General features: G+C 31.8%; 1 protein-coding gene across 15 annotated transcripts; it reads left to right on the top strand.

Annotated features, from left to right (window-relative positions):
• The first annotated feature begins 287 nt into the window (after positions 1–287).
• LOC130894264 (uncharacterized) lies at positions 288–27583 on the top strand. Of its 15 annotated transcripts, none has more exons than XM_057800967.1 (6): positions 288–450; positions 6840–7009; positions 15697–15888; positions 16016–16083; positions 19187–19243; positions 23241–27583. In XM_057800967.1, the coding sequence occupies exons 2-6, from the start codon at positions 6988–6990 to the stop codon at positions 23277–23279; spliced, it is 378 nt and encodes a 125-aa protein (XP_057656950.1). In that variant the 5' UTR covers positions 288–450; positions 6840–6987; the 3' UTR covers positions 23280–27583. The 15 variants fall into 15 exon arrangements, with proteins under 15 accessions (XP_057656950.1, XP_057656942.1, XP_057656954.1 ...); XM_057800971.1 differs by having other exon boundaries at positions 339–450; positions 6671–7009; XM_057800969.1 differs by having other exon boundaries at positions 363–450; positions 6878–7009.

The raw sequence follows: 27583 nt of genomic DNA, 5'->3' as shown, positions 1-27583 counted from the left end.
GAAGCAAAAGAATTTTTTTGGACTCCACCCTATTATACATATTCCCCTTTTAGCACCAATTCGAGAGTCATAATTTCTTCAAAATTCCATGAATAATAAAAATTCACTACATTCCCGGAAACAAAAAAAATGTACATTCGTGCTATATCGTATTTACCTTGAACTTGTCCTACATTCCGTTATTTCACCCTTATACTACAATTCCATCCCTTCCGTCGACCTAGATACTTCACCATACCTCGTCGATCCTCCTACCGTTTCAAACTAGGCTAAACTCGACGTCGATAGGCGGGCGACGCTGTGACGTCACTCGGCGTCGCGTGCTGGATAATAACGACATGTAAAAAAAGGCGATCAACATACGCGAACGACTATGCAGTGCTTCGCGCGATTCGCTCATGGCAAGGTGTGATTTGAGACAAGAATCGATTTCGCGAGGCTTAACCACAGGTAATTTCGATGGGTTCGAATTTAGGTCAATCTCATGGTGGATTATTCAAATTCTTATCAATTTTTCTTAAACATTCACGCATCTACGATTTCTTCAATGTCAAAGTGGCTTTTTTTGTTTTAAATATGGCAAATTAGTAAGTTTTTTACTTTTAATATACACATTAACTAGCTGGGATTTTTTTCGATCATTCTTAATCCAGGAAGTAATTTTACAAATCTTTACTAACTATGACATAGTCTACGAGGATAAATTCCTAGCCTACTATAGAACCAAACAAAATTTCAATGTCAAAATATTTTATCACTCAACATATTCTCCTTTTAATTAGATACATTTATTACAGCGAACCTGCAACGTCCCTAGACTTTTCAATAAAAATGTTACTTCTTGCTCTGCAAACCAGACCTCCACAGTTTTTATTACCTCCTCGTTGAAAGAAAATTTACGACCTTTTAAACTTTTTTTCAGTTGAGATAAGAGATGATAGACGGACGGAGCCAAATCTGGTGAATAATGGGGATGTTCTAATAATTCAAACCCCAAATCACGAATTTTTTGCATGGTAATATGTGATTTGTGTGCAGGAGCGTTGTCCTGCAAAAACAAAACACCTTTGGATAACTTTCCGCGTCTTTTCTCTTTAATTTTTTCCCGTATTAATGTCGAATAGTGATCTCGAGTTATTGTTCTAACCTTATCCAAAAAATCAATCATGGTTAGTCCATGACAATCCCAAAAAACTGAAGCAAGAACTTTTCCAGCAGATTTTTGGACACCAAACTTCTTAGGTCTTGGAGAACCAGAGTGTCGCCATTCCATCGATTGTTGCTTTGTTTCTGGATCGTAGAAATGTACCCAAGTCTCATCCATAGTAACAATTCGATTTAAGAAGTGTACTCGTTTTCAAATCGGGCACAGATCGATGCTTCTCACTTTGCACGCTTTTGGGGATCCATTTTGCAGCAATTTTCACATGTCCAATATATCCGTTTTAGCCCAATTCGACGCTCTGATAAAATCATGTCATGAACTGCATCGATATTTTCGGGGAATGACACAGAAACTGGCCTTCCCGATCGGTCATCATCTTCAATGGAAAATTTACATCTTTTGGAGCTTGCAGTCCAATTTTTCACGGTCGCATACGAAGGATATTGATCACCAAGGATATTAATCATATCTTACCTCTTAACCCTTTTAAATACAGGTATTTGATGATGGCTCAATACTCCAATCTTTCGATTTTCACAATTTCGGTGGACATCTTTTTTTTTCCAATTTATTGCGTGACTCTGGTTTACTTTTTTGACGTCAAACTTTACACTGACACTTCTAATAAGTTTGCAATTTGTTTTCCTCGTGTTTTCTTCTTCTTCCTGTGGTGCCCATCCCTTGCGAATGTTGGAGATAATCTTTTTATTCTATCAGCAGCAATGTGAAAGAGTTAAGGGGAGATTATACTGAACCAAGTTCTGAGGTTCTAAGTCAGGATGTTCGTCTTCTTTCTGGACCTCTTTTTCCAAATATTTTGCCATGCAAAAATGGCTTTGAGCAATGTATATCTGGATTACAATCTTTAGTCTATCTCTTCAGATAAGAGGTGGGGTTAGCGTGAAAAAGTTGTTACAAAAAAAGTCTGATTCTGCTTATCGGATTTTTATATACTTGGTGTCGTTTGGAAATGGTAGGAATTTTTTATCAAAGGACTAGTAGGTTGATGAAGAACCAGCCATTTGAAGAATTTATATATTGCAATTGCTGGACAACTAAAATTTTGAATATAATTTCCACGTATTTCTCGGTGCCTTTTTTGTTATGATTTTCTTTTCCTGGAAGTTGTAATATGATACATTATTAAGATACGACCGACGGCAGTTCTTAGTTACCCACGAGGATGGTCCCAGAAGTACCTGGTTTAACACATACTCTTTCTCCAGCGATGTTCAGAATTGTCTAGCTCCTCAAAATAGCCATTAACTCTATCACCTCTTCATTCTACCAACAAGCCATTTTTTTCAAGTCCAGGAACAGAAAATTATCCGAGGGGGCTAAATCTGGTGAATAGGGTGCATGAGGTAGCCACTCAAACTTTGGCCATTGCAATAACGGATGTTTAAGCTGGTACATTCTCTTAACAACATTTTCTTCTCAGCCAAATGGGGCCGTTTTTACTTGATTACTTTGCTTAAACGTTGCAATAAGTTCATATAATACTCGTTTTAAATAGTTTTGCCTTTTTTCAAGAACTTTCTTGATAAAACACTTGTAGCTTAGCTAAATGGGGCCGTTTTTACTTAATTTCTCCGCTAAAACGTCCATATAATACTCGTTTTTAATAGTTTTGCCTTTTTTCGAGAATTTTCTTGATAAAACACTTGTAGCTTAGCTAAATGGGGCCGTTTTTGCTTAATTTCTCCGCTAAAACGTTCATATAATACTCGTTTTTAATAGTTTTGCCTTTTTCGAGAATTTTCTTGATAAAACACTTGTAGCTTAGCTAAATGGGGCCGTTTTTACTTAATTTCTCCGCTAAAACGTCCATATAATACTCGTTTTTAATAGTTTTGCCTTTTTTCGAGAATTTTCTTGATAAAACACTTGTAGCTTAGCTAAATGGGGCCGTTTTTGCTTAATTTCTCCGCTAAAACGTCCATATAATACTCGTTTTTAATAGTTTTGCCTTTTTTCGAGAATTTTCTTGATAAAACACTTGTAGCTTAGCTAAATGGGGCCGTTTTTGCTTAATTTCTCCGCTAAAACGTCCATATAATACTCGTTTTTAATAGTTTTGCCTTTTTTCGAGAATTTTCTTGATAAAACACTTGTAGCTTAGCTAAATGGGGCCGTTTTTACTTAATTTCTCCGCTAAAACGTCCATATAATACTCGTTTTTAATAGTTTTGCCTTTTTTCGAGAATTTTCTTGATAAAACACTTGTAGCTTAGCTAAATGGGGCCGTTTTTACTTAATTTCTCCGCTAAAACGTCCATATAATACTCGTTTTTAATAGTTTTGCCTTTTTTCAAGAACTTTCTTGATAAAACACTTGTAGCTTAGCTAAATGGGGCCGTTTTTACTTAATTTCTCCGCTAAAACGTCCATATAATACTCGTTTTTAATAGTTTTGCCTTTTTTCGAGAATTTTCTTGATAAAACACTTGTAGCTTAGCTAAATGGGGCCGTTTTTACTTAATTTCTCCGCTAAAACGTCCATATAATACTCGTTTTTAATAGTTTTGCCTTTTTTCGAGAATTTTCTTGATAAAACACTTGTAGCTTAGCTAAATGGGGCCGTTTTTACTTAATTTCTCCGCTAAAACGTCCATATAATACTCGTTTTTAATAGTTTTGCCTTTTTTCGAGAATTTTCTTGATAAAACACTTGTAGCTTAGCTAAATGGGGCCGTTTTTACTTAATTTCTCCGCTAAAACGTCCATATAATACTCGTTTTTAATAGTTTTGCCTTTTTTCGAGAATTTTCTTGATAAAACACTTGTAGCTTAGCTAAATGGGGCCGTTTTTACTTAATTTCTCCGCTAAAACGTCCATATAATACTCGTTTTTAATAGTTTTGCCTTTTTTCAAGAACTTTCTTGATAAAACACTTGTAGCTTAGCTAAATGGGGCCGTTTTTACTTAATTTCTCCGCTAAAACGTCCATATAATACTCGTTTTTAATAGTTTTGCCTTTTTTCGAGAATTTTCTTGATAAAACACTTGTAGCTTAGCTAAATGGGGCCGTTTTTACTTAATTTCTCCGCTAAAACGTCCATATAATACTCGTTTTTAATAGTTTTGCCTTTTTTCAAGAACTTTCTTGATAAAACACTTGTAGCTTAGCTAAATGGGGCCGTTTTTACTTAATTTCTCCGCTAAAACGTCCATATAATACTCGTTTTTAATAGTTTTGCCTTTTTTCGAGAATTTTCTTGATAAAACACTTGTAGCTTAGCTAAATGGGGCCGTTTTTACTTAATTTCTCCGCTAAAACGTCCATATAATACTCGTTTTTAATAGTTTTGCCTTTTTTCAAGAACTTTCTTGATAAAACACTTGTAGCTTAGCTAAATGGGGCCGTTTTTACTTAATTTCTCCGCTAAAACGTCCATATAATACTCGTTTTTAATAGTTTTGCCTTTTTTCGAGAATTTTCTTGATAAAACACTTGTAGCTTAGCTAAATGGGGCCGTTTTTACTTAATTTCTCCGCTAAAACGTCCATATAATACTCGTTTTTAATAGTTTTGCCTTTTTTCGAGAATTTTCTTGATAAAACACTTGTAGCTTAGCTAAATGGGGCCGTTTTTACTTAATTTCTCCGCTAAAACGTCCATATAATACTCGTTTTTAATAGTTTTGCCTTTTTTCGAGAATTTTCTTGATAAAACACTTGTAGCTTAGCTAAATGGGGCCGTTTTTACTTAATTTCTCCGCTAAAACGTCCATATAATACTCGTTTTTAATAGTTTTGCCTTTTTTCGAGAATTTTCTTGATAAAACACTTGTAGCTTAGCTAAATGGGGCCGTTTTTACTTAATTTCTCCGCTAAAACGTCCATATAATACTCGTTTTTAATAGTTTTGCCTTTTTTCAAGAACTTTCTTGATAAAACACTTGTAGCTTAGCTAAATGGGGCCGTTTTTACTTAATTTCTCCGCTAAAACGTCCATATAATACTCGTTTTTAATAGTTTTGCCTTTTTTCGAGAATTTTCTTGATAAAACACTTGTAGCTTAGCTAAATGGGGCCGTTTTTACTTAATTTCTCCGCTAAAACGTCCATATAATACTCGTTTTTAATAGTTTTGCCTTTTTTCAAGAACTTTCTTGATAAAACACTTGTAGCTTAGCTAAATGGGGCCGTTTTTACTTAATTTCTCCGCTAAAACGTCCATATAATACTCGTTTTTAATAGTTTTGCCTTTTTTCGAGAATTTTCTTGATAAAACACTTGTAGCTTAGCTAAATGGGGCCGTTTTTACTTAATTTCTCCGCTAAAACGTCCATATAATACTCGTTTTTAATAGTTTTGCCTTTTTTCAAGAACTTTCTTGATAAAACACTTGTAGCTTAGCTAAATGGGGCCGTTTTTACTTAATTTCTCCGCTAAAACGTCCATATAATACTCGTTTTTAATAGTTTTGCCTTTTTTCGAGAATTTTCTTGATAAAACACTTGTAGCTTAGCTAAATGGGGCCGTTTTTACTTAATTTCTCCGCTAAAACGTCCATATAATACTCGTTTTTAATAGTTTTGCCTTTTTTCGAGAATTTTCTTGATAAAACACTTGTAGCTTAGCTAAATGGGGCCGTTTTTACTTAATTTCTCCGCTAAAACGTCCATATAATACTCGTTTTTAATAGTTTTGCCTTTTTTCAAGAACTTTCTTGATAAAACACTTGTAGCTTAGCTAAATGGGGCCGTTTTTACTTAATTTCTCCGCTAAAACGTCCATATAATATTTCTTTGCTAAAACGTTGTCATATCTTTGCGTAATACTCGCCGTTGACTTTTTCAAGATATTCAATCAAAAAATTATCCCACGCGCATTTCAAAAAACCGACGCCATGACCTTGCCTGCTGATGGAACGATCTTTGCATTCTTTGGAGCCGGTTCTGCCTTTTCAGTCCATTATTTTTAATGTTCTTTTGTTTCGGGTGTGAAGTGATGAAGTCACGTTTCATCCACGGTCATGAAACGGCGCAAATTTCGATAAAAAATTGTCAAATTTTGAGCAAACGCGGCACCCATCTTACCCACAGCTTCCTCATTTTGAAATTTTCTGTTAATCTGCGATGTACCGCACTTTTTGAAATGCCTAGTTCGCCCACTTTCAGTTGACGATCATTCAGTACCGCTTTGTGGATTTCGTGGAGTCGTCAACTCATTAAGTCGAGTCAATCTGAGTACTTCCTGATTTTAATGTGATATTTCTGCTCTACATTCTACAGAATTAATTTAATTCGGTAAGAATTGTCTACACTTTAAACCTATTAACCGCTGACAGGACTCGAACCTGCAGCGGGAATCCTTCATTCATCGATAGGTTCTTATGGTTGAATACAGATTAAAAGGTAAATCCTAGATTTCGACTCAATGATCCAAGCGATATTTGGAGGATTCTTCAATCCTTTGTGCTAGGGTAGAAGCAATTCTATTGATAAATGATGGGTTTGATTATCATTTTCGACAACATTCCGAGATAGGTATTTTTAGGACAACCGTTATATTATCAATATTATTATAAATTGATTCACGTCCAGTGAGAACGATCTACTTTTGAAATCGAAATTACCGTGGACAGCGTTTTGCCATTTACTAAATGAACCATTCACTATTATAACAATTAGTTGTTGTTTTCTTGAAAAAAAAAACTACAACATAGCAAACAAATGTTAGCACAATGGTGATGTGTATATTTAGAGTAGAGACTTGGAGTTGGGCCATAGAATTTTCGACATTTTAAAACCAATGTAAAAGATTTTAGTGAATATCAACACGTACATATCGATGACTTCAATTTCTTTAAAGGAATGGATTCTCAAAGGAAAATCAGTAAGTAGTTTTCTTATTTTAAAATGTTCCTTTACAGGTGTTAAGCGGTATGAGATTTCGTTTAGTGCGTATATATCGTAGTGGGATTGTGGCAAAATTAAACACCAAAGTGTACTAACTCTAATAAATTCAAAGCTTTCGAATACTTATGTATATTTCAAACATATACTGTATAGATTGTGTACTTTCTGATATATTTTCAAGCAACTACCATCACCTCTAGGTTAGGCCAGATACTTCTGGAACCATCCTCGTACAATAACAGTGGTAAATAAAATATCTTTTTGATTTTAGGTCTCTTCTAATTCAAAATTAGTTGTTTTAAAGATAGAAACGTCAATTCAACCTAAAATCGAGAATATTTAAGAACATAAACATATCAAAAGGTCTAAGAAATTACAGAAATTTATGTTTTATTGATTGGTTTTTGCAAAAACAGCTTTGAAATATCTCATTTAAAACGAATTGCGAAACTAATACAAATTTTGACACTTTGATGGTTTTCTTTATTGGTAATAATTTAAATTAATTACGGCACGTTTGAATAGCAATAAAAAACTTTTACGTGGCGATGTAACAATAAAGAGAATCATATTTTAAAACGTATTAGGTCGTCGATTTGTTCCGCATGGTGGATTACTTAACAATATCAATCAATTTTGGAATTTTTCCAAATAATAATTAATCATTCGACTGGAAAAATGTATAATTCATTTATATATACCGAACCTACGGTTCCTACACGTTTGATGTTCTGACATTTACCGACATCCTTTTATTTTATGATGTAAAACGGATTTCAATGGCAATAAAATATCTAATATTGTAGTATAGAGTTCTGTAAGTATTTGCCGATAGTTCAGTTTACCAAAAGCCTCCTTATCATCCCCTTTACACCCTAATTTTAGTTTGGGCATATAAACTACTATATTGTATATGCATCATCGATGCTGCAGTTTTTTTGCGGTTTTCCTGTAACCTCCGAACCGATGAAAAGCTGTTTGCTACGTCAATCCATTTTTTCTGCCCCCGATATTTCTGTTTTACACCCCTCCAGCCGGTCGAAGAAATCAACAAAACCCAAAATCACCATGTTCATATATCAGGGCCAAATCTAAAATATCCCTCACTCCACATTAATAATGTCCTCATTCCTCCATTCACATATATCCCAACTAACCTCTATATTATATATACTTCACGCGGAATAACATAAAAAACTTGAAACTTGTCATTTTATTACATCATTCAATAAGTCGTGTGACTGACACACAGATGGCACTGCCATTATCAAATCCATATGACGTTTATGAAGTACCAACCTTCAAAAAACTATGTTTGACATTTCATGACATTTGGATTAGACAGAAAAAAGTGACAGCCATTTAAATGTTATTTGCTATTTTCAAAATAATGTCGTGTGTTAATTTATCTATCCTTGATGAAAATAAATAATGTATAAGCTCAGCAATGGTAACTTGTAGAGTTGTGTACCAGACTGTTTATTATTTTTTCTAATCTTTATCCCAGCTCAAGTAAAAGACATTTATAGCTACACCTCGTACAACGATACTCGGTAGACATTCATATTTTATGTGCTCCGATTTGTGCTTATTCTTGAAATTTTCTTTATTTCCTATTCGAAAATAATATTTATAATAGCCACTTGAAACATCGTAAAAATGAAAGAATGAAATTTTATAACAAAATTAATCAAAATGTTTTAACGGCGGCGCAAACGTTTAATAAACCCGAACCGAGTGTTGCTGACTTTTTAATTTGAATACGAAATGGATTTCGTTTGGCGATCACCCAGCCAACATTTTAAGCTCTGATAACCGTGACGTTGACAGAAGGTTTTCGAAACGAAAACAATAAACTTAAATATGTGAATATGTCGGTGGAGAGACATAACTAACCAAATTATTTCCTTGTAACGAAAGCCAACAAAATTTTTAACTAAATCTAAGTGTGTTCAAGTGAATGGACGTTCTTAAATCAAATCACAACGAGAAAAAAATACTAACTACAACAAAGTTCCGTTTAAATAGGGTAGCAAACGTGAAATTACCTATTTGTACAGCTAATTTTGATCGCACTATAAATATACTGAATCAATTCGTACTTGAAGGACCATAGGAAGCGTTTATAAGACCCATTTGGGTTTTTAAGTAACAATTACACAAATGATGCTTTATTCTCCTTCCTAAATAATGTTTACTCCAGATTAAACAACCATCGCTCCACTGCAACAACTTTTTGTGATTTTTCTAAGGCTTTCGATTGTGGTTGTAAGTCAGCTTGTAAGTGTTGATACAACGATGTCTTCTTGCAAGTCTATAGAATGTGGAGTGTCCCAAGGCTCGATACCAGGCCTAGAACGCTTGTATTTTGCACAATATCATCTGAATTGAACGTTGGAACAATTGGGATCTGTTCTGTTCTCAAATGGGACCAGAATGTGCCTCCACGGTAGTGACGGAAGATGGAAAGTGTGCCGAAAACCAAAAAAGCGATTTGCAAATTGCTGTTTTGAAACGCGCAGTGTTTATTGAAGCGGTTACTGCAAGATCTGGACTGCAATTTCGATTAAGGCCGTTTGATATGAGTATACGTAGATATGAGTTTCTGATCTGCTGATATTACGTTTTTTGGCAAGGATTTGATAGTTATTTTATGTTTTCCCTTATTCCATCTGGCCGGAGCTTGGCCTACCATCGCCCAGGTGCTCTTTTTCTGCCCATCATACTCCAAAAGCAAAGCCAGCAGCCTATGAACTGACCACAAAATATAAAATGAATTTTGAGGTTAGGAAATTATTCACTTTTTCTTAAGGAAATTTCTTGCCCGTTGCTGCCTTTAGATCTATATCGAATCGTATAAGAGATGTTATTAGGGCAAGGGGACGTCATACCCATTATTATGAAACTAATTGTTAGGTTTTAAATTGTCAATAACACTATTTATGTTAATAATAAAAAATCTAAATATACTAATTTCACCATGTTAAACATAGTAAGTCGAAATTAATTTTCATAAATTTATACTCACTTTAAATCATATTAAATTGTCTTTCAAACACCATTTTTCGTTTGTTCTGATGAATAATTAAAAAATATACAGTTAAAGTCAAAATTTTACAATCGACTTCTATGCAGGCAAATATATTTCAATTTTTGAGGCTAGGAGTCATGTTTGTGGTTAGATACTATTCATTATTTTAGATCTTACTCTTTGGTTTCAATTTTTACTCTGTTCTTCTTTAAAAATGCCTCGGGAGCGGAAATCTGGTTCGTCCAAAGATTCGTCGCGAGCCCGTGCAGCTCGAAATCAAGAATCCACGGTTCACGCAGAGCTGAGAAGACAACACCAAGCAGAGCCCCAAAGTAAATAGAGACCAGATGAAACTCCTCTTCGGGCAGTTAGAAAAGCGCTTTTGAAACTTGTATGCCAAGCAATGAGAAATAGTTATCATATTGATTCATTTCTATTGTAATAATCTCTGATATTTATTGGCCTTAATGCGAGCGAAGCTGCGAGTTGAATAACTCAATTCACAACTTATATTAAGCAAAAAAATTAAATAAATCAATAATCTGACTTGCGTTCACGACGAACGTCAAACTATTAAGAACCCAGTATCAGTGTACAAACTGCCTTAAATACTAAATCTTATCGTATACAATAATAACTGTAAAATCAGTAGATAAGGATATAGACGATACGTTAATGGGGTTTGAGGGGCACTTTGAATCACTTAACTATATGATTAACAGATCTTTAAGGTTTCTATAAGGAGTGGTGAGATATTTCGCGTGTAAAAGCTAGTTTCTCAATAAAAGTACGTTTCAGATCAATAAATTTCATTCTCTAATTTACGAATTACTCGGTTTACTGTATTTATGTTTTCACAAAAGACGTTTCACCTAAATTAAACCACCGTTTATGTACGGTAATTTTATGAAAAATTTCGAGTCATTGTTGAATAAATAAAACGTTAACCGACAGTTTTATAAAAATAAATATCACCTTGTAGTAATGGCTACATAAAATTTTATACGTTGCTTCTGTTTATTGTTTTAAACAAACATTGTTTCTGGTTATATTCAAAATGTTTGGTAAAATAGTCTATAATCTCCTCATTTGTATATTTTCGGAACGATTGTTTTTCCTATATTTGATATAAATAATATCATTATAGGTATAAACTTTTATTCAATAATTATATAGACGTAACGTATTATGTTAGGTTATGTTGAATAGTTCGTAGAATGACACACAGATGGCGTTACTAGTATTAAATCTCCAACCTCATTTCTTAAGATCAATTAATCATCTAGTTAAGTGATTCAAAGTGTCCCTTATTCCAAACTATGAACTCTAACCTTATTATCTTTGACATAAACGATGAACTGTTTATATTTCGTATTTATGTCAGCTTTGTAGATTGTCAACTTGAACCCCGTCTTCAATTATTTATTTTTATCTTATAACTAAATAACTATAAATATCCTTACTTTATAATTATTTATAGTTATTGCATACAATAAGATTTAGTATTTAAGGCAGCTTGTACATTGTTACTGAGTTCTTAATAGTTTGATTCTCAACTTTATTATACTCAATTTTCTTAAAAATTTGTTTTTTTTTCTAACAAAGCTGTGTATTGTTTTATTTAACTCACGTGTATAATTTAAGCTTTACTTTTTGGAAAAAAATCCTGTTGACGCCAAGGATTAGCTTAATAAACATTATTTCAACTTTGCCCCAAGAAAATCAACCGTTGGAGTTGAAACAAGACGAAATAATCATAGAATAAGCACGCAGAAATAAATACAGATAAAAACATCAAAAAAGTTCACATTAACAACGGGCTTTACACCCACTAGTGGTTTTGCTAATTCTAATGTGGCAATTGAATCAGTCTCGTATTTCGGAGGTATAAATTTTCAATAAAAATGTCTCTTCAATCAACTCTTCATTTGTATTAAAGCAAAATCAAGCAATTTTTTCAAGTTTGAGATCAAAAAGTAAAAGAATAAGGTAAATCAGGTAAATATGACGGATGGGGATAAGATTAATCAAAATACGTGTAGTTTTAGCCAATTAAAAAACACATTTCGTTAGCGATTTATGAAGCGAAAAATAACTAATTAAACTTTGTTTCAATAATCTGATTAGCTTACTCGATGAATATCAAACTATTAAAAACCCAGTTTCAATATACAAGCAGCCTTAAATACTAAATTTCATCGTATACAATAATAATTATAAAATCAGTAGATAAGGATATTTACGGTCGTTTGCAGTCATATTAATAACAGATAAGATGAGTTTAAGGGGTTCAAGTGCCTAGTCCTTAAATAAGGGTCACTTTGAATCACTTAACTATATGATTATCAGGTTATAACGGTTTCCATCTTTTCCAACTTTTCTAACAGACATCTTATATATAAAAATCGATTTACTTACAATGTATGATAATCGAAAAATCATAAATTTTATATTGGGATCATTTGTTTGAAAAAAAAATGATCGAGTTTAACATAAAGCAGGTGTACGCAATAAATTGACTAACTAGGTATATCGATTCGAAATGAAACAATAAACAGAAGATTAAAAGTTCGGTAAACAAGATATTATTAATTATAATATCATATCAAGAACAGTAAAAATACTCCATCCCGTAGATTAAATATTTGATCAGCAAAATTTGATTTATTAATGTGTGACAAAGAATCAGATATTAACGACTTGTGGGATCTAGGAATAACGGAGATTCTCAATTGAAATACGAAGATGATTCCAGAAGTACCTTGTTGAAGAAATAAAAATTTGGGGAAAAATGTTTTTATTTTACACCCTTTTTATAATGGAGGGGTGTGAGGAGTGCACAAAATCATTCTACGAGCGCACAAGAAAATTTGATCTGCCGAAGTGAGTCCTAGAGATAGGCAAACACGAACTTTTGAATAATTATTATCATTAAGACTCGGCAACATCTAAGATTTTCCAAAATGAGCAAATGTTCAAATATTCAAAATAACCATTAACTGCACCTTTTCATTATTGGAAAATCTTGCCATTTTTTCATGTTTGGGAACAGAAAATAATCCAAGGAGGCTTAATCTGGCGAATAGGGTGTATGAGGTAGCAATTTAAACTTTAATTCATTCATTTTGGCAATCGCAATAACGGAGAATAGAGAGACCATGTTGACAGAATGCCAAGGAAGAGAAACCAGACACAACTCGACCTCCTGGACGACCACCTATACGGTGGTATGAAAGCTGGTCCTCAACATCCCAACTACTCCTGGCGAAGAAGAAGAAAAATAAGAAGCAATAACGGATAAGTGAGCTGGTGCATGGTTTTAATAACCCTTTCTTCTTAGCCAAATGCTGCTGTTTCTGCTTAATTTCTTGGTCCAAACGTTGCAATAAGTTTGCAAAATATTCGCCGTTGATAGTTTTTCCTTTTCCAATGAAAATTTACTCACGCACATGCCCAAAAACCGACGCCATGACCGATTTTTGCATTCTTTGGAGCCGGTTCTGCCTTTTGAGTCCATTGTTTTGATTGTTCTTTTGCTTCGGGCGTGAAGTGATGGACCCATGGTTATAAAACGGCGCAAAAATTTGGTTTGTGAAATCGCACTTTAAGTCGACGATCATTTCTTAGTGCATTTTTTTCAACATATCTCAGTTGCCACCTCATTTGGTCGACCACTGCTATTTTACTCTTGATAACGAATCAGTTTTTATATTGTTTGAGATAAGGCCTTTCAAATAAAAGTATTGATTCACATATTCACAATTTTTACCACGTCAAACAAATTCACTGAGAACGTTCCCTATTGATGGCTGCCAAACGAATACTAAACAACGTGGCCTCCTCAAACTTCTAACATATGCTGTACTTTCTAATACACTGGTATTTACCAAGAAACTACCGCCATCTCTAGGTCAGGCCAAGTACTTTTGGAACCATCCTCGTAATTTTCAGTGAGTATAGTATACCTCGTATTAAAGTCTTGTATATATGCAAAGTTAAGGCCAGTATGTGACAAGTGTGGCCAATATTTTTCAGGTTTTTATTTAATTTAAAAATAAACGAAGATTTTAAGTTTAAGTGACCTTTGTCGAGAGTCAACTTCGCCCACGCTTAGCTACGCCACTGTATCTAAAAAATATGAAACAACGACCTCTAGAAATCACGTTGCCAATTAAATTGCTTAGAATTTATATATTTTGTGTTTCTGGACAAAAGTTATTTCAAACAACATCAAGTTTATAAAAATTGGTTAAGCAGAACCGGACTTAATAGAATTTTTTCTTAACAAGGTTTCCACTCCACCCCGCCTCTTATTTGACGAAATATACTAAAACTAAAATGCTCGAAATTTGTTGGAAAATTCGATTATCCTATATAAAATGATACTTAGTTGGGTAAATTAATAAAAAAATGCTTTTTCAATTTCATATTTTCAAATACACCCTCTAGGCCACTTTTGTTATAATTTTTTTACCCTGAAGCTGTAATATAATCTTATCCTTTGTAGCAGTATAGATTTCTACGTATAAATCGATTAATATCAAGAAAATCTAGATTTTATCCACTTTTTAATATTCTGAACCCGGTCCTGCGTATTGTAAACATCATCCTACATGTACTATCGTCTCTTTATTCACAATTTTCTTGTTTATAAAAATGTCATAATAAATTTTTTCCTAACCGCACTGTAATGAATAATCCAATGAAATTATTGAGACGTCTGATTATTTATTTTAATTTTCTATTAACCCAACCGAATTTACGATCATTTGGAAGATTATTCATTATAAATTATAGATCTTAACACAATTAAAACTGTAACACGTTATTAATGAAATATTTGTTTTGAAACTTTACATCGTTTTGATTCAAATAAGATTAAATGTGTTTCAAAATATTCCAAATTTGTAAAGTAGAAGTAGGAAATTGCTTCATGATTTCCTGTCCGGAGGCGGATCTAGATTCACTATTCCCAATATCAAGATGCGCAGTAGACAAGTGACGTCACCGGTTCTTCTCAGCTGTCAACGCTGTCAACAACGCTAGCATCTGTCAATAGTATTGTTGTTGTTTGCAAATAATTTATATTATTTATTTAATATTAATAATTCAATATTAATAAATTATATTTATTAGCATAATTTATAATCATGCAATGTTTAATATTAATAGTATTAGGCGAATGTTAGTACATTGATTGAAAAACTTGAACTGTAACATTTAAATATTTGAATTTATTCACGTTCCATTCCTTCATTTAATAGAGCAATAAAGGCTTACAAAATATTAATTGCTGATTAATTTAGTCTCAATAAATTCGTTAGTTAGAAATATATTCGTTTGTATAGCCCAGATCAGCACATCCTCATAACTCGAACATAATGATAGTGAGGTTCTGCGCATGTCACAAACCTTCCATTATCCTAGTAACCTTGTTTTTGATTGGGTAGCCTCTCGAATAACCTTAATTGTGATAGCGAAATCGAGTTATATTCTTCAGATCGGATGATATGATAAGATGAATGAAAAGATACAAACTCGTTACTAACCCTATTTATAATCATTAATTTAGTGGTTAATAAACGATATATGTAACTGGGGTTTCTAAAACGATTATAATTTTTGTTTTCCAGGTAATGTACCGTCGCCACCGAAAAACACTTCTTCAAACTCAAATCAACAGGGTTTCGCGACCTTGATTGTAATGATAGCAGTTTTGTTCATCATAGTATTATTCTGTTGTTTCGCCGCACCCGGTATACGAATGATGTGCAAGAGATACATCTTCAGGCGGTGTCTACCTAACGACCACAATATTGATAATGGTAGGTAACTTTTTGTTAATAAATAAATAAAAACTAGAAAAACTAAACTTATATTAAATTCCACAGGGTAATTTAAAAAAAAAAAAAGGATTTTCTAATTTTGAGGTTAATTCTTAAAATATTTCAGTTTATGCCAGACGATATGGCTACGATACCCGAGATGAAATAAATGAAGTTAGCGAATTGAAAAAAAAGGTAAACATTATATGATTTTTGGTGTCGTTTGTACATAACAGATGTTCGCTTTTTGTTTTGAAAAAACATACTCCTCCAAGTAAACAAACCAGTTCTTATGTCGGCTTCCAAGTGATACTCGATTTGACACATATTTGAACCTAAAATATCCAGAGCCGTAGTCAGATCGTTTTAATTATGTTTCAGCTCTTAAATATTATATTGGGGGTTGCTTTTTTCTTAGGACGAATTTTTATTTTTTCTGCTATCTATTAGGAGTTAGTATAAGCTTAAGTCAAGTTTGTAGGTTCTCCACCCCTGTCCTCCGACCGCCATCTTGGTGAAACAAATTCAAATGTTTTTCACCCTGTATCCCTTGAGCTAGCGACCCTCTAGACAATTTTAAAGACATCACTTTTAGAAAATTGAATTGTTTACAACTTATTTTCTATTACTTTTTATCGTAATATGGAAAATAAAAAAGTTATAACCAAAAATAACTGAAAAGTCTCTTTTTGGCTCAATAGCTCTTTTTCTGGTCATTTTATAACGTATTGATATCATAGCGACCTTATAGAGAGTTTTAAACGAATTATTTAAACTACAAATTTCTTCAATTTCAAAAATTCTCCAATATTTTTTTATTTTCCATTTCACGATGAATGAAATGGAATTAAACAGATTTATAGTATAAATTAAATGTTAGAAACCCTTTATGAAATTGATTCAATCTCATTTAATTGTAAAAAGACCAGAAAAAAATTACAAAGCCGAAAAGAAAATTTGTTCAAAAACTTTCAATTACTTTTGCCTAAATCTTTTTTATTATTCATTTTATGATAAAAAATAATAGAAATAAAGTTATAGACAATTTAATTTCCTATAAATAATGTGAAATAAAATTTCGTGTAAGGGTGCTAGTTTACGAGATATAGGGCAAAACCCTTCGCGCCCTTTTATCCAAGATGTCGTTCAGGAGACAAACTTGAACATAAACTCATACTACTAATTAAGTAATTCAATAATAAATTTATGAAAGGGTGAACAATTTTGTTTTCTGTATGTACATCTACAAATTTGTACGTAAATTTTTATTACTCATCATATAACGTAAACAATCCCTGAAAAATAGTTTGAGAGACATGAATTCACATATTCTGAAGAAATATTCGCCGTATCGTGTGAAACCGGCATTAAATTTATCGTACTAAATTTTCAACTTTACAATTTCTATGTCAAATTAACCGTATAATGTTATTTTATGACAAAAAAGATATCTAACGATAACCTACTAAAAGCTAACGACACATTTTATTGGTGTTTCTGTCTAATTACCAGCGCCCTCTGAACTTGAACGAGCTAATACTACTCATTATAATACTAAACACTGCCCCATCACTCAAATTACACTGCCTGACGCGCTGTTTCATAACCGTCTATAGACTCTGATTGGTACATATTTAATCATAATTCGTGAACTGGCAACACTGCGTCCCGATAGCACTTTAGGTTTATATTGTTGTTTCATTGTTGAAAATGCGTGAATAACATTACAAGCAGCATTCATGATTCAATATTTAGTGAAATTCTTTGCAAATTGTATTAAGATTAATTGTTTGTCAAAAGCAAGCGTGTTGAAAAGACCGAAACGTTTCAAATATGAGCTTGAATCGATTAACCACTATCCATGTGAAGTAGCTCGGGTACAACAGGTACCGTACGGGAATTTCGACCGTCTGCGCACGCAGTTCACATCCGACCGGCGCGTAACCATTCGTGTTTTATGCATGATGTTATACAAGGATTTATACAAAAACACAAGTGAAAACTTATCCGAGCGACGACAGAAGGTAAATAAGTTCGAAAATCACTGGAGATGAGATCTGGATATTTGAGAATAATCCCGTGGCACTTAAACAATGTCAGCAGTTTTTTGTATAAAACAGATTTGTTGGTTTAAACAAGCGTTAGATACAAGAAAAATGGCCTAACATGTTTCTTCTTCGTCAACAACGAGTTAATTTTGATTTCCAAGTTTGATATCGCTCATGTCTATTAAAATCCACTTTACCTACCAGATCTATCGACCTGGATTTTCCCGAAACTTAAAAAATGCTACGTTTCAACACCTGACATTGAGAAGGTTACGATAGATTGAAATAAATGCAAATTAAAAACAAATTAATCAACTTATTTTGACTGTTTATTAACATTTATGCCTGATATCTAATTTGGTCGAACAACGAATCAATACAGTTGTATTCATACTTTTATTTCAATTTTTTGGGTCGCGTGGTATGTTACATACATTCAATCCTTCCTCTTTAACTTTTATTTATTTTGAGTTTAAAAAAATGAAATTCCAACGATTTTGTTTATCTATTAATATGTGTTATGAAAGGCGTGCCAAGTGACTACTACACAAATCAACTGTGAATAAAATTTTGTCATGCCTTGTCTCATTTATATTTGTCTTACCTTACATTCTTACTTGTAGGTGAATACGTATTTTCCACAATTAGGATAAAACAACAACATATTTATATGTCGTGATTATAATGTCAAAATTCAACTAATTATCCTAGATAATTAGTTGAATTACAATTTGAATATCCTGTAGAGGAAATTACTTATTTCGATTTAAAATAAAAATTAATTTATGGGCATGCCATAGAATAAATCGTCTATAATCGGATTAAATATGACCCCAGTTGCTTCTTTTGTTTAGCAAAACGCCTACTAGCGATATAGGAGCAATGTTGCCATATGTTTAATTTTTTCGGGAACTTAAATTAACGTGTAACAGATCTGATAAAAAAGTACTTTTCGAAGTGAAAATAACGTTTTTTCTCAAAAATAAACTGTCATTTGTCTGCCTGTTTCCAAAAGAGATCATCATCTGTCTTTAGAGATCGTTTTTCTCAAAAATAAACCATCATTTGTCTCTATAATCTGTCTTTTTCAAAAATAAACTGTCAACTTTCATCAGACACTATTTTTTGACTTTAAAATGAATCATCTGTATTATTACATTTAAATTGAACATCTTACAACCCCAATTGAGTTAAATTAAAGAGATTCTAGTTTTCTATACATACTACAACTTAATTTATATTAATTTTAGCAATCAAATTTGGAAAATAAACATCGGGGAAGATCCCCAACTACAGATGTTAATACCGTGAGTTGTAATTGAAATACCCCAGTTTGGATTTTATTTGTTTTATCAGTGTAGTTTTGTTGAACGTATTTTTCCATTGGTGTGATGAACTTGCTATAAATTAGAAACTAGATTAGTCCTATTAATGTTTTTATAAAAAATATAACTAACCTTTATATTTAAGTTATTTTTTTCTCAATACAACATCATTTTAATATTATTTGTATTCTAGAAATACAAAAGCCTTTACCCATCCTATAATTTGCGTGATACATAACAAATAAAAACAATACGATCGATTTTGATATTTTAAATATTTAAATTGTTTATTCATCTCCTTTATCAATGATCCTTTTTGCAAATCTATTTTCCAGCATCCTTCTAGCTTTTATGTAATTTTGTTAGTTTTTCTTATCCAAAGTTCCTCATTGGTTTTTATTTCCCCAAAATTTCTTCTCAATACCTTACTTTCCTATATGGCCAATTTTATTTCTTCTGTCTTTATTAAAACCCATGTTTCACTTCCGTATGTATAATAAACTCGGCTACTACCCAAATCCGTAGGCATCAACAGATCCCCACAATCAATACCGATCTTGAAAACATTCTGGAGTGGAGTGGAAGCAATCTGATTGAGTTTATTTCAGCAAAAACTCAGGTAGCTCAAGATTTGGTTAAGTCTTGACATGAAATATCACTATCACCACAAATTCGCTTGTCCTGGCATAGTCACACGGCCGATTTAGCCAAGGCAACTTCACATAAACTTGGACCCCTTTTTAAGACCAAAAAGCTATACATGCTATTCGTATGTGTATACAATTATCTTGGAGTTACCCATATCAATGATATAATCATCATCAGTTTAAAAGATATAAACAAGCCGTAGAAATGATAGAGTAAGTAATAATCTGTAATATTATAAAATTATTTTTCTACATAATGATGTACAAATTTGTTTTTGTATTGGCTGACTAGAAAACGTCAAACATTTTTAAATTCATTCCGTATCTAATTATACCCCAGATCTAAATTTAGTTAGCTCATTGTTTTAAAACAAATAAAAAGTGTTTACGATTGTTTCTTAGGAAGCCGCCAGTACCTATTTTTATCTATGTATTCTACATTAGTCATTTTCTGTTCATTAAACACCTTTAGTGTGAAAGATACTTAATTTTGAATTTTATTGTTGTACATTAAATAAATTGAAATATGTTCATTTACAAATTGCCTGTTTATTTATAAAATAACGAGCGTATGCCTAATAGGAGTTTAATTTATTATATAGTGGAATCTAATCTAATTATATGCATACTTAAAAAACGATTCTACAGGCAAATATTATGTGTTCAATCACACTATTTAAAGACCTAAGATTAGTATGTGCCTCACAGACTAAAATTTATTCATAAGAATATTGAAGATGTTTATTACTAAAGAAAATTCAATCAAATTTCAGATAGAATACGAGATTAATTACTTACTGATCGTTTTACTAATTTGTAGAAAGAAGCCGTATTAATGTGAAATTTAGATATCTTTCAATTCCTATAACATTAATAATTAATTAAATAATTTTGGAAAGTACTAGTCGTTTTAACAATTATAATAAACAACTTCTTGAATACAGAGATAAAATGAGGTTACTAACCTACGTCAAACAATAATAATTACTGCGTTCGACTATGTAAATCTGATACTATGACTGTTCGGTATCGTTCGGCAATACACTTTATTTCGATCCAATTTTTGAAAACTCCGAGTAACATCTCTGCTCCGAATTTTGAAAGAGAACTCTCAGATTTGTTTTGACTCTTGACGTTCAGTTTAATACTTATCAATTAGCAATGTTTTCGACAGTTGTTATGTACTTATGTATTGTGGGTTGCTTTTGCACAAATAAAATAGTTTTATTCGTAATACTTCAGAACTGACTGAGTATAATACTTACCACCTCCAAAGGTCACGAATAGCCAACTTCAGTATGAATTAGATCTATAATGCAAATAACCATTTAAAAACTCGATTTGTATACTTTAATAAGACTCCATACTCCACTAGTTACTGTACTGACCAGCAAATTTTAATTATTTTGGGTTAAGTTTTTTTCGTTATTCGTTTACTGTTCGGCAATTACCACCATCAATCTGTACAACCTATGATCATGTGATACAAATTTCTTTGTTCCGCGAACAGCATTATCGAACGCAACTAGTGCATTCCAGCATGCTGTAAAAATGAAAACAATATGGCTGCTGGGAGGCAAAATATTGCTCTGTCAGTTTATATGGTTTATGTTGATTATTTCTGTTGGAGTAATTTAAAAGTTGTATAAAAATAATTAGAATGAGAAGTAACCGTGATAAGGTTCAATTATATCAATAAGTCACACATTTTAAGAATAAAACCGAATTTAATAAATTATTTTTGGAGCAATGAAATCTATAAAAACATTGTTTAATGTAACCTTGGCCATTGGTTTTTCTCTATATTCACTCAACAACGGTAACAGTTTTTTTATACGAGTATTAAAACTATAAGATTTATATCATTACATAAAATATGAATGATGTTAGAAACATGCCAAGACTAACAATATAATAACCGTTAATCTTTTAAAGTCACTTTTTCCTCAAACCACCCTTGTATTTGCATGAAATCCATATAAAATAACCCATTTTCTCGTTATTTTCAATAAGTTTCACAACGTTTAAGTTCAGTCTATTCAAAAACATATTTAATGAAATATTCGGCTTGCATTGACTAATAATGTTTCAAATTCTTTTGTATAATCGCAATGTTTTCCACTTTAAATTTTTACCAGGTGAAAATAGTTATTGTAGATGAACAATGTCGCCTCTAGTAAATAAAAACAGGTGAAGTTTACCTATACGATCTAATAAAAACAAACCCCACGACCTTAATATGACCTAGAAAATAGTTTGGAGCTGTAAATACTATTCTTTTTTTTTTATTTTCTAAATACTTCTATAACTAAACTACACACGATCGACAAAACAAGTTCGGAAGATACAACACAAAAATAAGAACATGAGAAACACAATCCAAACAATGCTAACTAAATGTTATGGTTGCTCCCCAGCGGCCATATTGGTATTATAAACGTCAAATTCTTGGATTGCCATATAGTCAGATATTCTTAGGTGATGGCAAATTTATGTAAACGTAGTCCTGTCATATTATAATAAGTGATTTATGCAAATTTTGTCTCATGGGATATGAATTTTAGAAATTGTAAAAATAATTTGAAAGATGACAAACTTATAAATTAAATTTTATTTGAAAATTGAACTGCGCATTCTCATTTTTAATTTACTGTATAACTATAAAACTTTTTGCTACTTTCATTTCTATTCTCCTGTTTGTTTGCCTGTGTGAACTTTCTTCGCATGTCATTCCCGCTAAAATACTAACGTTGTTGTTTGCTTCTTTGATATCTCAAGTAAAATGTCTATTTTATTAACTACAAGTGAATTTATTTAAAATATTGATGATAGATTTATCATAGCTGTTTATAACGAAATGACTTGATGGTATTATATTTCTTATACAAGCATGAAATTTTCGTTTTGTTTACGTTAAAATCTCTCTATTGAAAAGTCTGAATACGAGCCATAACGCCCCCGTGTAAGAGAGAGAACACTGTGTCCTTTTCTAGTTTCTCCTTTCAAGAAATTAATGTTACCCGCGCCTGCGCGAGGCGTCGATCTCTCAGGTGGTCTTGCGAATGTAATAAAAACAGACTAGACTTGTATCAACTTTCGTTTTTACCACTTAAATATATTCATTTGACTCATCTTCTTATTGTAATCGCATTATTTATGTCTATAAATGTTATTTCCTTAAAAAATCTTATATAATAATTTGAATATATGTTCCAAATATATGCCCCAGTAGTCAATAACATTGACAGGGACTTTAGTTTACGTGAACTTTGAACGCCATCTACCGTACGTAATCATATACAATAATATATTTAAAGGGATTATTTTTACAGGTAGCACAAGAACAGACGAGGTCTGCACACCCACTGTAATAATTCTTCCTAACGGTAGAATGTTGGTGGTTGATAGAAACGTCTTAAGAACCGAATTAGAATTAATGGAGATTAGCGCTGATCTTTTTAATCCACACGTGGGTAGCACTCCTAGTATCTTAGATTCTAGTGATACATCGAAGGGTATCTCCCCTACTTCTCTCGGAGTACCTCCACCTACTTACGAAGACGTTTTTCCCGATTTCCCTCCATCCTACAGCGAGATCAGCATCGTACAAAAGTCAGATGAATTGGAGGATTCGAAGGAGCGCAAATTAAGTGAAGATGTAGTGAACTGTAATGGTTTGATAAACCAAAATGTGAATTGTGAATAGCGGGGGAATATTGATGTGAGCAACGAAATTTTTTTATAGGTATTAACAGTAATAGCAACACAACGATCAAAAAAATATTTTTTTTATGTGAATTATCAATTTATTAGGTGGTAAGTGAAAAATTATATCATTAACATAACTTTCCGTTAAATTGTTTTTGACCGGACCTCGTATAAATAACAATAGCGATATTTTGTCTCATTGGTAAGTAGTAACTATTTTATTTTTGAAAAATTTCCCAACAGGTGAATCAGAAGATTAATAAGAATAGTTTTATCAGATACCAAGGTTATTTCACTTTATTCTCTTTTAAAATAAATTATAGCATAATGGGCCACGAAACGTATCAAGTAGGGAGTAAATAATTAATCAACACACACTTTATACCACTACATTTTCCAAATTCCAAAATATATTAAAAATATCTCTATATTTATTACTGTTCCACACTGTAACTCTTCACCGTTTTAAAGTTCTAATATCAAGGTCAAGATCAATGCATCGATACCCTTGGAAATTAGGAAGGTATCAGTTTGGCAACACCGAATTCACAAGAATTCAATTAATTTTCATAGAAATAATATTAAAAATAGAGGGTGCTTGTTCAAGTGCTTCCAAAACTAATGATATAGAGAGTAATATTATTTATCTCTTTCCACTATATTCTGATTGGTTCGTCATGACGACAAGTTTCGAGAGATGAGAATGTTTTAATCATAAGCGATTTCTTTCTCTCTCTTCCTTCAGCACAATTTTATATTTACATGCAACTCTCTCTATTTATAATATTAACTCTATGATAATTTTCACTCATATAATTTAACGACGTTCAGTAGTAGAAACCTAGTTCGGTAAATATATGCTTTGGCTTCTGTTCGCTAGATGGCTCTGTAATTTACAAAAAGAACGATATAATAACAATTGCGAATTATTTTATTCAACTTTTATTATGGAATTTATGATATTTTGAATATATTCAATCATTTCATTTATTTTCCACGGAAATAAATACAAATTATTCAATTAATATTCATAAATTACAATAATAATTTTAGTGACATCGTGCTACGAAAATGTGTACTACACAATATTTGTCTAGGTGCAATTTCATGTTCAAGTTTGACTTTGGCTTAGAGCGTCAAATCATTTCGACTGGAGCGCCATCTTAAATTTATGCAGCATCAAGCATAAAAACACTAAAATATACCACCTCTGTTATTAGTCTGAACGTTAAAGTTCATGATAAAATAATATATAGATGATGTTTAGCTTCGGTGCTGCATTAATTAAAGATGGCGCTGCTATGAAAATTGTACCACGTGACCTCTTTTGAAGGTCTAAGCAGGCGTCAAGCTTCAACATGAAATTGCAACTTCATTTTTTGTAATTATATTTAGATTTTTTTATTTAAAAACGCAGGCTTCGAAACAAAAACTGTAATATTTTTCTACGTATCTTTACAAATTAAATATAAAGTGATACTAATATATGAACAATAGAGAAAAATTATGGATGAAGGAAGAATAATGAAAGGGACATCTAATTCTCAGTATTTAAAAAGAAAAAGAAGATAATAGAAATTATTTAGTGTGGACATAGAGTTAAGCTTAAAAATAGAGATATTGTCTTATGACGTTACACATTACACGACATTACCTCACTTTATAGTACAACGTAAACAAACAACATAATAATAAATAATATAAAATTAAATAGTGCCAGTATATCAACTTGGAAGTAGTATTCACTGGACGTATTGTTCTTGTCAATGTCACCAAAATGGAAGCTTTCATAGCTACACACTTGCTGTAATTTGTGACGTCACAAAATTATATCGTGTGGGGTTAATAAAAGTAGACCGTCCTATTACTTGTGGCCGTCACCACTCTCTATCTATCTCTCTCTACTCGCTAGTAAAGGCAAATGTTGTTATCCTCTTTTTTTGTTTTTGCCACTATGCCACGTCATGGTGATCCAATCAGAATGGAGTACAGACAGATTTTCTCTTCTTCTACTAACACTTCGAGAAAACTTTCTCGTTCTCTTTCTATTTTTAATATTAACTCTACGAATATGGAGGGTATTTAATCAATGACGATCAATTCAGTTGATTTTCATTGCATTTAATAAAAATGTTATTTGTAAAGTTTTATTTGCGGCATCTTCTATTTGCTGCTAATTTAATATAAGGAAATTATATCTGAGTGTGGAATTTTCATCTAATTTCACTAAGTGTTACTAATTTTTAATTAAGAATCTATTATGTCAAATATATTGGTAGTTGTATATATGTTTAAAAAATCATTTTGCCGATAAAAATAAAGTGATTCCATTTTTTAAATTGTTACTACGTTTGATTTGAAAGGTTTAGATAACATATTATCTATTAATGCTTCTGAATGCTCTTGATTTTAGGTCTTTAAGTCTTGAAGAAAAGTCGAAACGTCAATTTTTATCTTTCTTTCAAAAATTTAAAAAAAAAAACTAATTTTAAAACAGAAGAGGCCTAAAATCAAGAACATTCAGAAGCATTAATATATCAAAAGGTCCAAGAAATGAGAAATTATCTATTTATATATTGATACATATCGCAAATAATGAAAATAACTTAAGTCGTGTGACTAAATAAGAAAAAAACATTTTTTTTGTCAAAAATCTGTTCGATAAAGCCAGATAACACGTTTGTACAGTATTTTTTTCATTAAGAATTAATGATAAATTAACACACGACATTGTTTTGAAAATAACAGAAGTAGTTTCATTTAAATGACTGTCACTTTTTTCTGACAGATCGAAATGTCATGAAATTAGACACGCAGTTTTTTGATAGTTGGTACTTTATAAACGTCATATGGTTTTGACAATAGCAGCGTCATCAGTGTGTCAGTGACACGACTTATTGAATGAAGTTATATGTAACTATAAATTGAAAAAATAAAACTATTTTCAACAAAATCAGCATGCAATTACGAGCAAATATAAGTACGGAGATGATTTTATATTTGTAATCAACAATTGTTTCAAGAAAACAAGTATATAGTGTCAGGATTGATAAGAATTGTCTCGTTTAACCACCTCGCTTGTAAAATTAGCAAAATATTCACATGGATAGCATGAAATGTTATTAAATATATAAATATAATAACAACCGATTATATAAATAATATTTATCCACGGCTGTTGTATATTGTACCCATTATAAGTCTTCCTGCTCGACCTTAAGAATATTCATTGGTCACTGCTCTCAGATACTTTCTCGATTTAGGTATATTATATTGATTCCTTACTAAAAATCGATTTGTATAAATTTATCATGTAAAATACTACTAAATATTATCAATCAAAATTAATAAAGTGACTTTTTGACACCACCAAAAATTAAAGAAGCGGCTGGAGTTGCCTATTCAAATTTAATGTCGGCGCAAAGTCAAAGAAAGTATATAATATGGCATACGAATTCTTATTAAAATATTTGTCAAACTAATACATCGATTTTTGTGTTGATTATTAACGGTTAATAAAATTTTTGATAACTATGTACTATGTATAAATGAACAATAATATATTGTATGGAATATTTGTTATAATAAAATAATAGTGTTTCTAATAAGGTAACAAAATTTTCTAATAAAAAAGTTCAGTAGTCGTGGATAAAGTATAGTATTCTACTCGAGTATAATGAGTCGCATAAATCACCTCCATTATACAATCTTGAATAATATACTATTATTGAATAGTTTCAGTTGTTATTAATTTTTTGTCGATTCCGGCAACATAACATGTTTTATACAACAGTGTGAATATTTTAAACTTACGATAATAAAACACCCCAAATTAATCGAATTAATTTTAAACTCTATATTATGCAATTCTAGATATTACACTGTTTTCCTTTCTTTGTGCCTTATACTTATACCTACATTTTATAATATCTTTGTTGTTAATGGTCCAATAAATAATGTTTATTTA

This window comes from Diorhabda carinulata, chromosome 5 (genome assembly GCF_026250575.1).
Source record: "Diorhabda carinulata isolate Delta chromosome 5, icDioCari1.1, whole genome shotgun sequence".
Lineage (NCBI taxonomy): Eukaryota > Metazoa > Arthropoda > Insecta > Coleoptera > Chrysomelidae > Diorhabda > Diorhabda carinulata.
The sequence above is the reverse complement of the archived record's forward strand: the minus strand, read 5'-3'. Positions and strand labels throughout refer to the sequence as shown.

Bases quoted from the DNA above. Each gene is read 5' to 3' on its own strand.
- LOC130894264 (XM_057800959.1), top strand. From the start codon at position 6,988: ATGGATTCTCAAAGGAAAATCA. The intron at 7,010-15,696 runs GTAAGTAGTTTT...TTTGTTTTCCAG, and splicing joins GGATTCTCAAAGGAAAATCA to GTAATGTACCGTCGCCACCG. The intron at 15,893-23,244 runs GTAACTTTTTGT...TTTTACAGGTAG, and splicing joins CACAATATTGATAATGGTAG to CACAAGAACAGACGAGGTCT.